This window comes from Oncorhynchus kisutch, linkage group LG2 (assembly GCF_002021735.2).
Source record: "Oncorhynchus kisutch isolate 150728-3 linkage group LG2, Okis_V2, whole genome shotgun sequence".
In the NCBI taxonomy this organism is placed as follows: Eukaryota; Metazoa; Chordata; class Actinopteri; order Salmoniformes; family Salmonidae; genus Oncorhynchus; species Oncorhynchus kisutch.
This window is the reverse complement of record NC_034175.2, coordinates 41,272,465-41,286,361: the sequence shown is the minus strand read 5'-3', so window position 1 is coordinate 41,286,361 and position 13,897 is coordinate 41,272,465. Positions and strand designations below refer to the sequence as shown.

Here is a 13,897-nt window from a genome sequence, read left to right as displayed (position 1 = left end):
ATAAGATCAACTACTAAAGTTAACCCCTAAAGCGCTCTGTAACAGCCATACCTTTCCATGCCGTAATATTTCCAGTGAGAAAGTGTAGGCCTATAGGTTCTCGTGAAATATTTGTTGCAAAAAATTGGAAAAAGAAACCCACATTAAATGATCATTTTTAATATCTATTCAGAAAAGGAGAAAGAATATCATTTTATCAACAACAGTCCCCTCTAGTGTTAGAGAAATATACATACAGTATGTACTAAACCTATAACCATATAGTAATAAAGACACAGCTCTTATTATCCTAAGTGAGACATAAGGTGTAGGGTGAAGTGGCCCATAGACACTGATCTTGGGTCAGTTTTGCATTTCCCCCCACTAATCGTTGAGGTTAGGATTGGGGGAAGGGAAGTTTAACCTAGATCGGTACCTTAGGGGAAACGTCAACCCGGAGCTGAGTCATAACCTCACATAATACAATGCAATTCTTTTTAATCTCATAAAAACAAATGTCTTTAGCAAAGCTATGTGTGATATGTAATGTCTACACAGGCTCATGCACACTGCATGCATTTCAATTTGTACATAAAATGGCATTTCAAACATTGAAAATGGTACATGGACAGAAAATATGTATTTACATGAATCATGGAAGTGGCATAATATATCCAGCCATTTGGCACTGAAACAGTAAGAAATATGGTAAATTGTGTGGTCAAACCGAGAGCTACAATATAGAGAACATCTGTAGAAAAATAGTCGATATGCCACGGCTCTTTAGAGAACATTTGTTTTTGCAAAGCTGATGAACATACAGTGTAAAACCAAAGAGCTCAATAAAAAAGTGCAACTCCAGTAAACAATGCATCCGAAAACACTGATTACATTGTCTAATAGCTGCCCTTTCAAATCATTTCCGGGGCCTCATAAGTCATGCAAAATTCAAAAGTTGATCATGATTAAAAAAAACAAAAACAGAAAAACATTGCACATCCCAACACCACCCTCAAACCAACACCATGCGTATTCCTATTGCAACAGACCACATCCAAAACACACACAGCACAGTCAAGTACTGGAGTGTCGATCACTAATGCATGAATAGTGCTGTAGCCCTGTACTCCCGTCATTCAGCGCGGTAGTGTGTGAACTGCCACTTCTGGTAGGGACTGGTAGGCTCACACCTCTTCAGCTGCATGCGGTCACCCAGAGCCCCAGCCTCAAGACACAAACGCTGGGAAGCAAGCTCCGTAACGAGGTGCTCCACCTGAACAAAGACGTCACAGGGAAATAGTACAGTAAGCACCACGATGCACATAATGTTAACTTTCAATCAGCAAAGGAGCACTGCTGCTACCTCGCTCTACAACCAAGGTGTTGTGAATTGAGGTGCAAACCCTGACGAAGACTAAGGACCAAAAATGTGATGGTTTTAACAATAAAGAAGCAATTTAAAATCAACATCCACTATCCTCAAAGAGTTGCTGAATTTCCTCTTCACTCCAACCTTTAAGCACACTGTACATCTTCTGTATGCTAGTTGCTGACAGTAGCTTGGCATAAGAATAACAAATATTCGTCACAAAAATCGATATCCAGAGAACTCTAGTAGAGGAGGTAAAGGCCCACTGTAAAGCGAACCTACCAGAGCAGAGTTGGAGGCCTTGTGGAGCCAGCGTAGCTGTGGCTTGGTGTTGTCGCACGGCTGCATAGCCAGGCTGCTACCTTTGTCCTGAGCAGTGAGACAGACATCTTTCTGGCGAACGTGCCTCATCCAGGTGTAATTGAAGTGCTGATTCTGAGGTTTAGGGACAAAGGGGATAGTTAAGATGTGTCCTAAATTGCACCACGCTGCCGCTGGGGCGGCGTGCGTAGCCTAGTGGTTAGAGCGTCGGACTAGTAACCGGAAGGTTGCGAGTTCAATCCCCCGAGCTGACAAGGTACAAATCTGTCGTTCTGCCCCTGAACAGGCAGTTAACCCACTGTTCCCAGGCCGTCATTGAAAATAAGAATGTGTTCTTAACTGACTTGCCTGGTTAAATAAAGGTAAAATAAAAAATAAAATAAAAAATTACCTATATAGTGCACTGCTTTTGACCGAGACCCATAGGGTAGTGCAATATCTAGGGAATATGGTGCAATTTGTGATGCCAGACATACAGTATCAGTCAAAAGTTTGAAGACACCTACTCATTCAAGGGTTTTTCTTTATTTTTTACATAGTTTTGACGTCTTCGCTATTCAACAATGAAACATTAGGAATCATGTAGTAACCGAAAATGTTAAACAAATCCAAATATATTTTATATTTCAGATTCTGCAAAGTAGTCACCCTTTGCCTTGACAGCTTTGCACACTCTTGGCATTCTCTCAACCAGCTTCATGAGGAATGTTTTCCAACAGTCTTGAAGAAGATCCCACATATGCGGAGCACTTGCTGGCTGCTTTTCCTTCACTGCGGTCCAACTCATCCCAATTGGGTTGAGGTTGGGTGATTGTGGAGGCCAGGTCATCTGATGCAGCACTCCATCACTCTCCTTCTTGGTCAAATAGCCCTTACACAGCCTACCGTTCACCTACTCTGGATCTCACAAAGACACAGCGGTTGGAAGCAAAAATCTCAAATTTGGACTCATCAGACCAAAGGACAGATTTCTACTGGTCTAATGTCCATTGTTTGTGTATCTTGGCCAAAGCAAGTCTCTTCTTATTGGTGTCCTTTAGTATTGGTTTCTTTGCAGCAATTCGACCATGAAGGCCTGATTCTTCTCTGAACAATTGATGTTGAGATGTGTTTGTTACTTAAACTTAGTGAAGCATTTATTTTGGCTGCAGTTTCTGAACCTGGTAACTAATGAACTTATCTTCTGCAGCAGAGGTAACTCTGGGTCTTTCCTGTGGCGGTCCTCATGAGAGCCAGTTTCAGCACAACACTTGATGGTGTTTGTGATTGCACTTGAAGAAACGTTAACATTTCTTGAAATTTCCCCAGATTGACTGACCTTCATGTCTTGAAGTAATGATGGACTGTCGTTTCTCTTTTCTTATTTGAGCTGTTCTTGCCACAATATGGAATTGGTATTTTACCAAATAGGTCTATCTTCTGTATACCACCACTACCTTGTCACAACACAACTGATTGGCTCAAACACATTAAGGAAACAAATTCCACAAATTAACAAGGCACACCCGTTAATTGAAATGCATTCCAGGTGACTACCTCATGAAGCTGGTTGAGGGAATGCCAAGAGTGTGCAAGGCAAATGGTGGCTACTTTGAATGCAAAATATATTTGTATTTGTTTAACACTTTTTTGGATACTATATGATTCCATATGTGTTCACTATTATTTTACAATGTAGAAAACAGTAAAAATAAAGTAAAACCCTTGAATGAGTAGGTGTGTCCAAACTTTTAACTGGCACTGTATAATTAGGCTTCATGGTAACTATGGGGTTTTCAATGCCGCTTGGGTGTGTGTTGAACTCAACAGGGATTCCATAGTGGGTTATAGTCATAAGACAGCCGTTCATTTCAAATGGGGAATTTAGGAGTATTTACCAGCTTGCTGAGATCACATATCTCAAAGGCAAGGGAGCCTTTCTGCAGAGCGAGGCATTTTCTTACTCCACGATTGAAAACCTAGCATAGGAGGATCACAGGTATAACATTTCATGTCAATGTGTTGAGCAGTCATAACAGTAGTTTACGTAGACATTGTCACTGCACTATTGACAGTAGAAAAGCTTATCATTTCTTTCCATTCTGAGCCTTCAACAGATCCTGACAGACAACTGTCACAATCCAGTCACTTTTTGTTCAGATAAGAGGACAATTGGCATCTCTGTGTTGCAGAGGCATTGAGAGCAGACAAGTAAACATCCCCCTCTCATAAAAAAAAGTACAATTGTCTGTCAGCATCGAGATGCGGGATAAGTTAACGGAAAAATAAACTAAGAGTAACAATTGTTTGCCAGAAAAAGAGCACCAAATGCAATATATTCTAAGATAAACAGCCTAAAAGCAAAAACTGGATTCCTACTAATTCAGTAGAGACAATGATTTTAAGAATTTCAAATAAAGTTATAACCACAGGAATAAACTGCATAAAAGGTTTTGAGCATCTGGAAAAGTGCTATAAATATCACATCAATTATTTTTATAATAAAAAGTACACCTACTAGCCCCTCAGCTTTGACCAATGGAGCAACCATGTCTGGGTACACATTATCCAGGTACCATTTGAAGCTCTTGCACTTGAGCTTCTTCCGGAGCTCAATCTGGTCTGTGAGGTTGCCAATGTCGATGACACTCCTATCCAGCAGATGGTAGTATCCATGGCCGTAGAACAGGTCCTTATACTCATCCAGCCACACCTCTGCCACCCTGGCCAGGTTACGCTCGACCGTCTTTTGCCTGTCCTTGGGGAACTTGTATGGGTTGGCGCCTCGGAAAATGTGGCCCACTCTGGAACATGGGATGATCTCGATCTCACCTCCACACATCCAAATCTGCAAAAACAACACAAGTAGGATGTGATCAGAACATTTGATCGAAGTCCCACGCGGCACCCTATTGCTCATCGGGCTCTGGTTAAAAGTAGTGCACTACATAGGGTATAGGGTGCCATTTAAGAGGCGGCCTTGATCATGAGCGGAGTTAAGTGTGTATTCCTGGAACAGGTTGAAGAATAACAAAACCTGCAAATAGTTAAATCTCAATTTTTTTTTAAACACAAAAAACCCCCAGAAGAAATTAGTCACTGACCTTAAAAGAGATCTCCATGTTCTCTCCACCCCATACATCCAAGCCAGGATCATAAGAGCCCAGTTCATAGAAGTACTTCTTATCGATGGAGAAAAGTCCTCCTGCCATGATGGGACACCTGAGAAACAAAGTACACAGTCATACACAAGGGAGGGACTAACCTGAACTTATGCAATAAGTACCATTTGTTTCGCTGCGAAACGTTTTTTTTTTGTTGAGATTTCCTGGAGATTGAATTTTCTCAAAACACCACATTCCTCCTTGGTCTTATTAATTTAAGTCAGAACTTGGCCCTGTTGGAATACTTCCATCCTACATCCTTCCTTCCTCCTTTCCTTGAAGTAGTCGCTGATCTCAGCTGGTTGGATTGGTGAAAGTGATAGGTTGGCGTAAACTAGCATTGACCTATCCAATCGTGTATAGATCGATGATTAACTGAAGGAAACAAGGAACGAAGGAAGAATTTCCAAAGTATTAGAAGAGGGACCCAATACTTATGTACTTGAACTAATCCGCAACTGTTACTACACAACAAATTCTCCAGTGTTAAATCAACACTAGCTAGGTTTCATGCAAATATTCCCACAAATGTGCATAAAAAAAATATGCTCATTTTCCCACCAGAAATGCGTTTCCATCAAATTGACTTGCAGATAAAGGCTGTGCGTGATGGCGTAGTGCACATAAAAAAATACCTCTTGCGGTTAAAATTCCCATGTACCAAATTAAAAATATATATATGGTTGGCTAGAGAGGATGTATAACCCACATGAGAGAGATTATTATGGACAAAAGAGACAGATTCAATTTATTAGTCAAATGGCAGCCAAGCATCAATCATCATGTCACCACAATAACACGCTCAATATTTATTGGAAAGGAGCATCAAGCTCATCACTTTGCACTGTGAAGTTAATCTGTAGTTAAATAAATTGCATTCTTTCCCAATGAGTCATAGTGGGAGGACCACACAACATTGTCATCACATGACCGCATGTTTACTTCAATATTATGGTTATTATAACAATATTTGCACATAAAAGCGTTTCCACCGACATCTCCTATCATTCATTTTACAAATACATAGAGAGCCCACCTTGTCTAGCGTATTTAGTTTTTTCAACATTTGGAAAATTTACCCCAAAATGTTGTTTCCATCAGGCCTGGCATGACATTTGTTTATCCATCATGCACTTTACACACATAAAAAGTTTGGATGGAAACCTGGTTAGTGACGATGTTAAGTTTGCAGAGTTTCAAAGAAAAAGCCATATCTCAGACTGGCCAATAAAAATAAAAGATTAAGATGGGCAAAAGAACACAGACATTGGAACTCTGCCAAGAAGGCCAGCATCCCGGAGTCGCCTCTTCACTGTTGACGTTGAGACGGATGTTTGCGGGTACCATTTAATGAAGCTGCCAGTTAAGGACTTGTGAGGCGTCTGTTTCTCAAACGAGTCACGCTCATGTCTTCTTGCTCAGTTGTGCACCAGGGCCTCCCATTTCTCTTTCTATTCTGATTAGAGCCAGATTGCCCTGTTCTGTGAATGGAGTAGTACACAGCATTGTACGAGATCCTCAGTTTCTTGGCAATTTCTCACATGGAATAGCCTTCATTTCTCAGAACAAGAATAGACTGACGGGTTTCAGAAGAAAGGTCTTTGTTTCTGGCCATTTTGAGCCTGTAATCGAACTCACAAATGCTGATGCTCCAGATACTCAACTACTCTAAAGGCAGACAGTTTTATTGCTTCTTTAATCAGCACAACAGTTTTGAGCTGTGCTAACATAATAGCAAAATGGTTTTCTAATGATCAATTAGCCTTTTAAAATGATAAACTTGGATTAGCTAACACAACGTGCCATTGGAACACAGGAGTGATGGTTGCTGATAATGGGTCTCTGTACGCCTATGTAGATATTCCATAATTTGAAAAAAATTTAAAAGCCATTTCCAGCTACAATATTAATTTACAACATTAACAATGTCTACACTGTATTTCTGATAAATTTGATGTTATTTTAAATGGACAAAAAAAAGGGCTTTTCTTTCAAAAACAAGTACATTTCTAAGTGACCGCAAACTTTTGAACGGTAGTGTATATTCCGGACTATGACATCGCTCGTTCTGATATTTTTTTAATTTTGAATTGTTGTGCGTATTCTTGTGTACCTATTAGGCACAAGAGTAAAAGCCCTGTCTAGTTTAGTTAAAGTGAGAGTAACTTGGTGAGTTAGAAGGGAAGTGGAGGGGGTGAAAGATAAAGGGAGGAAGAGGGAGCACTGTTGGAGCTAGAAACTTATCTGCGTATATGTGACCAATAAATTCAGATTTTTTTTTTCAATCCTGTGGACTTCACCAAGTGAGTTCCTACCGTTCCCCCTATGTTATCATGCAACTGTTTATGACAATACATTACATATATCATAACCCACTGGGCGTAGACGTCAATTCAACTTCAATTCCATGTTGGTTCAACGTAGTTTCATTGAAATGACGTGGAAACAACATTGATTCAACCAGTGTGTGCCCAGTGGGAATGACTTACTTTGAAAGCCAAGTTTTACCCTAACAGTGGTGTTAGGAACCTCCTGCTTTACAGGCCAGCAAATCCCATTTTGCTGGCTTGCAGAGTGATGTGTAATTCTCACTCTTAGAGTTAATTTAACACCCTGAATCAACACTAGAAATGCTACACTGAAGGAAAAATAAACACTAGCCAATTTGCTGTGTTTGTAAACATACAGTAATGAGGGACGTAATGAAATCCAGAACTACCTGATGGGATCTGAAGCCTTCATGTGATTCTTCTTAATGACGTCCTCTGATAACCTGCGCCACCAAAACACCAAGGGCCATTTGAATACCCCTCTTTGGAAGTTGTCAACCAACGCATAGCTGTAAACAGAATATCATCAAACAAATATTACATTACTGGATTAACAATGCGTGAGGTAATGAAATGTGCGAAACTCAAGATAGCGCCGACAAATCACATATATCAACAACATCCAGTAAACAGGATGTTGCATCAAACCTGGCTGCATAAAAACAAGTTGATACAATTCTGGTCATCGGGGTTACTTTTCACAGCAATGTATACAGGTAAGTCCAACATGAACCCTAGAAGTCAGAAGGCCGTTGACTCAAATATTCAGAAAATGTATCAGATGGATAGCTGTGAATGTAATATTTCTAATGATGTAGGATTTGTAGGTAACACACAAAGCTTCCATTGCTGCAATGTTATCACACATTTTGCAACTCTAGGGACATAGTCAGATAAGTAAGCAGTGTCCGAGCCAGAACGGCCCAGTCTAGGTAAATAAAGAGACATTGTGCCCCCAGATGATACTGACAGACCAAATTTGGGGGTCTAACTCCTAGACAATAAGGTTGAATAATAACTCTGAAATTAGAGCTTGGGCAATAAACCAAAATGTAACACCGACCGAAATAATCACTTCGAGAAAATGTTACTGATAATTCCGATAAAGTAGCCTACACTAGAGAAATGTGAAGTTTGAAATGAAATAAGTACGCTAATATGGGCGAGTGCTAACAGGACAATTGATAGCTACAACTTTTAAAGTAGTAGTAGTTTTAAGTGTAATGTAAAAAAAAATGAAAAAAAAGCAACTGATGCACATTAATGTTTGATATTTATTGTTCAATTCATCGTGATAATTCAGTCAATTTACAGTGGAGAAAAAAAGTATTCAGTCAGCCACCAATTGTGCAAGTTCTCCCACTTAAAAAGATGAGAGGCCTGTAATTTTTATCATAGGTACACTTCAACTATGACAGACAAAATGAGAAGAAAAAAAAAATAAATCCGGAAAATCACATTGTAGGGTTTTTATGAATTTATTTGCAAATTATGGTGGAAAATAAGTATTTGGTCAATAACAAAAGTTTCTCAATACTTTGTTATATACCCTTTGTTGGCAATGACAGAGGTCAAACGTTTTCTGTAAGTCTTCACAAGGTTTTCACACACTGTTGCTGGTATTTTGGCCCATTCCTCCATGCAGATCTCCTCTAGAGCAGTGATCTTTTGGGGCTGTTGCTGGGCAACACGGACTTTCAACTCCCAAAGGTTTTCTATGGGGTTGAGATCTGGAGACTGGCTAGGCCACTCCAGGACCTTGAAATGCTTCTTACGAAGCCACTCCTTCGTTGCCCGGGCGGTGTGTTTGGGATCATTGTCATGCTGAATGACCCAGCCATGTTTCATCTTCAATATCCTTGCTGATAGGAGGTTTTCACTCAAAATCTCACGATACATGGCCCCATTCATTCTTTCTTTTACACGGATCAGTCGTCCTTGTCCCTTTGCAGAAAAACAGCCCCAAAGCATGATGTTTCCACCCCCATGCTTCACAGTAGGTATGGTGTTCTTTGGATACAACTCAGCATTCTTTGTCCTCCAAACACGACGAGTTGGGTTTTACCAAAAAGTTATATTTTGGTTTCATCTGACCATATGACATTCTCCCAATCTTCTTCTGGATCATCCAAATGCTCTCTAGCAAACTTCAGCCGGGCCTGGACATGTACTGGCTTAAGCAGGGGGACACGTCTGGCACTGCAGGATTTGAGTCCCTGGCGGCATAGTGTGTTACTGATGGTAGGCTTGGTTACTTTGGTCCCAGCTCTCTGCAGGTCATTCACTAGGTCCCCCCGTGTGGTTCTGGGATTTTTGCTCACCGTTCTTGTGATCATTTTGACCCCACGGGGTGAGATCTTGCGTGGAGCCCCAGATCGAGGGAGATTATCAGTGGTCTTGTATGTCTTCCATTTCCTAATAATTGCTCCCACAGTTGATTTATTTAAACCAAGCTGCTTACCTATTGCAGATTCAGTCTTCCCAGCCTGGTGCAGGTCTACAATTTTGTTTCTGGTGTCCTTTGGTCTTGGCCATAGTGGAGTTTGGAGTGTGACTGTTTGAGGTTGTGGACAGGTGTCTTTTATACTGATAACAAGTTCAAACAGGTGCCATTAATACAGGTAACGAGTGGAGGACAGAGGAGCCTCTTAAAGAAGAAGTTACAGGTCTGTGAGAGCCAGAAATCTTGCTTGTTTGTAGGTGACCAAATACTTATTTTCCACCATAATTTGAAAATAAATTCATTAACAAAATCCTACAATGTGATTTTCTGGATTTTTTTTCTCATTTTGTCTGTCTGTCATAGTTGAAGTGTACCTATGATGAAAATTACAGGCCTCTCATCTTTTTAAGTGGGAGAACTTGCACAATTGGTGGCTGACTAAATACTTTTTTGCCCCACTTGTATCGTGATATGGATTTTTTTCCATATCGCCCAGCTCTAATAGGGGGCGTCCCAAATGGCATCCTAGTCCTTACATAAATGCACTACTTTTGACCTGGGCCCATAGTGCAAATTTATACAAAATATATAACAGATATACCTTATCTACATACAGTACCGATCAAATGTTTTAGAACACCTAGTCATTCAAGGGTTTTTCTTTATTTTTACTATTTTCTACATTGTAGAATAATAGTGAAGAATTCAAAAGTTTGAAATAACACTTCTCAAGCCAAAGGGAGGCAATATATAAAATATGTTTTGATTTGTTTAACACCTTCTGGGTTACTACATGATTCCATATGTGTTATTTCATAGTTTTGATGTCTTCACTATTATTCTACAATTGAGAAAATAATAAAAATTTAATAAAAACCCTTGAATGAGTAGGTGTTCTAGAACTTTTGACCGGTAGTGTAAGTATTCAGACCCGTTTCTGAGAGACTCAAAAATGAGCTCAGGTGCATCTCGTTTCCATTGATCATCCTTGAGATGTTTCTACAACTTGATTGAAGTCCACCTGTGGTAAATTCAATTGATTGGACATGATTTGGAAAGGCACACACACCTGTCTATATAAAGTCAAATGGGTATGAATACTTTCCAAATGGACAGTATACAGGAAATGTGCCATTTGAGACGCAAGCATTTAGTATTATGGTAATGATACATTACCTCATGTCCTTGTCACTGATGACGTCGATGACTGGGCAGGCCACTTTCCTCCTGTCTATGTACACTCTCTCCAACAGAGGTTCCAACCAGCCCACGTTGCATTCAATATGCGAGTCAAGAAAAGTCAAAACATCACCTGAAGGGAAATGCAAACAAACCACTGAAGACAAACCCTTGACTGCCTCATGTATGGGAGGACAAGACTGAGATTTCTTTGCATTGAATATTTAGTTTAAACAGGATACAATGTAAGCGAGAGTGGTCATACGATATAGCAGGATGTGGTTGGTTACCTTTGGCAATGGCGGCTCCTGCCAGCCTAGCTCGGATCAGGCCCTGCCTCTCCTTCAGACGGACGATCCGCACTTTGGGAAACTGGGACATGTACACATCCAGGTGGTTCTTGAGATATTCTGAAAGAGTAGATGAGAGCGAGTGTGTTTAGGGCACCGAGTTCATTCTGACTATGTGACCTGCCCAAGAAAAACTCCAGGCCCTATTTATAAAGCTATCGTTGCTGTCTGAAGATCTCCAAATCTGTAACTTTACAGTATATTGCAAAAGAAATGCCATATTCTACAATTAAGAATATACAAAACTTCAGTAGCTAGGTTGAACACATTTTCTTGGTCCTAGAGTCATGAAATTGTCTTCAGTTGGGCCCAGAATTTCCCTGGACACAACAGACGGCAGGGAAAAACTCTGAACCCATCCTCTACTGTTTACCAGGTAAGCTCCTCCTCCCTCTTACCTTTGGAACTAAAGTCATCCACCAGGATGATCTCTTTGAGAAGGTGTGGTGGAGAGCGATTGAGGACACTGTGGACAGACCGGAGCAAAGTGGACCATACCTCATCCACAAAGCAGAAGATCACACTGGTGGTGGGCAAGTCATCATGGACCACACTCTCAGAACACCTGGAGAACAACACAGTAAACAAGAGTGGTTACCTAATGCTAACTGTACTATATCACTATATGGGTGGCTGTATGAGGAATACAAGTGTGGGAATACGTGAGTATGCATGATGTGGTCAAGGCCAGAGTGTGACTCACGTATGCGGTCTGGTGTCTGGGATGGCTCGGTCCACAGGGATCTGGTCACTCAGGTACACGTTGAAATGGCCTTCATTCCACCGGTTCCTCACCTCCTGCTCTTTGTCACTGGGCACCATGGCTGCTTTCCCAAATTGCCCAATTGCGTCGGCATCTCTGGGGGCTTCGGTCATGTCTAATGCCAGCACTTTGTGAACGCCTGTGTTTCGAACGTCTGTGGAGTTTGTGGGAACTCCTGGTTGACGTTTTAACTTTGCTCTAGGAAGTACGGTCTCCTTTAAGGCATACGGCTTACCTTTATCAACCGCATTGATCCGTTTGTCCTTAATATTGACGACCACCTCCTTTTCTTTCACTACATCCTTTTTGACAGATTTAACTGTGCGGTCCACGGCAACTTTGTATTTTATAAAGCTTTCTTGTATGCCAGGCTCCAGTGGATCTCGGACTCTCTCATTCTTCTTTTGGTCCATTTTTGCTTTGGCTTTTTGCATTAGGCCTATATTTTCCTCTGCTTTCTCTGTCTTTTTTGAGGTCAATGTTTCCACATGTTTTCCTTCTTGAACACCAGGTGGCACTTTGGTGAAGTTCGAAAGCACTGCCAGTTTCTTATCCTCGGACTTCACCACATTTAGCATCAAGTCCACTGCCTTTCTTGACAGGTCTTTGACAGGCAAAGGATCTTTGACGGGCGTTTTCGTATTCAAAGGCACACTCAACTGTCCTGTGACATGATTCACTGTTTCGATTTGGTTAGGCTTAAAAATGACATAATTTCCTTGTTCTGACTTTGGTTGCTCATGTGAATTGACTTTGTCCTTCAACTGCGGGTCCTTTTTGGCAGCAGGTCCTCGCTTTCTGCCCACTTCAAGGACTTTATTTTCATTCTGGAGTGGACCTTTATTACCTGCCTCGTCCAGGTCTAAGTCTAACTGTGTACGCTCCGTGGCCTGCGGTGTGACAGTCAGCCTTTCCTTCACTACGCTTTCTTTCAGAAGTTGGCTGTTAACATCATTCATTGACAGGCGAAGTGCTACCATATCAAACAGTAGCCAAATGACAGATGCAATGAAAACAAATGCAAGTGCCCTCCCACTACCCCTAAAGTATTTCCTTACAGCCTTCATTAGTACGTCTGGATATACTAGGTCACAGTATCTTATTAATGCATGCACGAGTCATACTTCTCCCCCTCCCCGTTCAACTTCTCTTTACTTTGGGGTAGTTTTAGTAGGCTATTGCCTGCGTGGCATTCCACGCGGTTTTGGCCAAACAACGGTTTGTTGAACGATTGTGAATTTTGTAGCGAAACGCAACAATGTATCAATAAAACTTACCTCCGCGTTGTCCATTTACTTCCCTGAACGGTACAATGTGTATCATGCGCTGCCCACTATTATGGAAGTACACAGGCAATTATCTTGCAATTTGTTGTTCACTTACTTGCCTTCACCTAATGTCTTTGAATGAGAAAGGAAAAGATCATATTCCCTTGAGCAGAATGCAAAACCACAGACATCCATTTGAGTTCTTTGACACATTTGCGCCCTGTTCTGTCGTGGAGGTAGCGCCCATCAATGACATATTTCAACGTTGAGAGCACACACAGTGACTGGATAGACAGCTTCATTTTATGCAAACCGTTTTAGGGTACGTCGAAGGTGGCGTGAAAGTGGATGTGGCCTGTCTAATGTAAACAAAAGAAGGCATGATGCGTCGCACAGTGAGTGTAGGCCTGAACAAAAACTTTTTTTTTCTTTTTTTCTTTCCCCCGACAGTTTTTTGGGGTCAGTAATGGACCTTTGCACATCCGTTTTTTAAACTTTGAAATTATAGCGAAGTGTGACGTGTCAATATGGTGATAATAGGGTAAATCAAGCATAACCGGTGTAACCAGTACAGGTGTGTCGCTTACTTTGGTGTCTGCAATGCGTACATTCCCAATTTAAGTAAAACGTTCAACTGAGTGTTTGTCACTCAGTGACTCACTCACTCACACACACGCACACGCACACACACACACACACACACACACACACACACACACACACACACACACACACACACACACACACACACA

At 41.1% G+C, this 13,897-nt stretch overlaps 1 protein-coding gene across 1 annotated transcript; it reads right to left on the bottom strand.

Moving 5' to 3' along the window:
- Positions 1–143: 143 nt before the first annotated feature.
- Positions 144–13,560, bottom strand: LOC109865948 (polypeptide N-acetylgalactosaminyltransferase 5-like). Its single transcript, XM_020454463.2, has 10 exons — positions 11,818–13,560; positions 11,513–11,679; positions 11,055–11,174; positions 10,762–10,897; positions 7,532–7,651; positions 4,753–4,870; positions 4,167–4,496; positions 3,547–3,627; positions 1,631–1,783; positions 144–1,252 (listed from the first exon to the last, which is right to left on the bottom strand). The coding sequence occupies exons 1-10, from the start codon at positions 12,942–12,944 to the stop codon at positions 1,112–1,114; spliced, it is 2,493 nt and encodes an 830-aa protein (XP_020310052.1). The 5' UTR covers positions 12,945–13,560; the 3' UTR covers positions 144–1,111.
- Between the last annotated feature and the right edge of the window lie 337 nt (positions 13,561–13,897).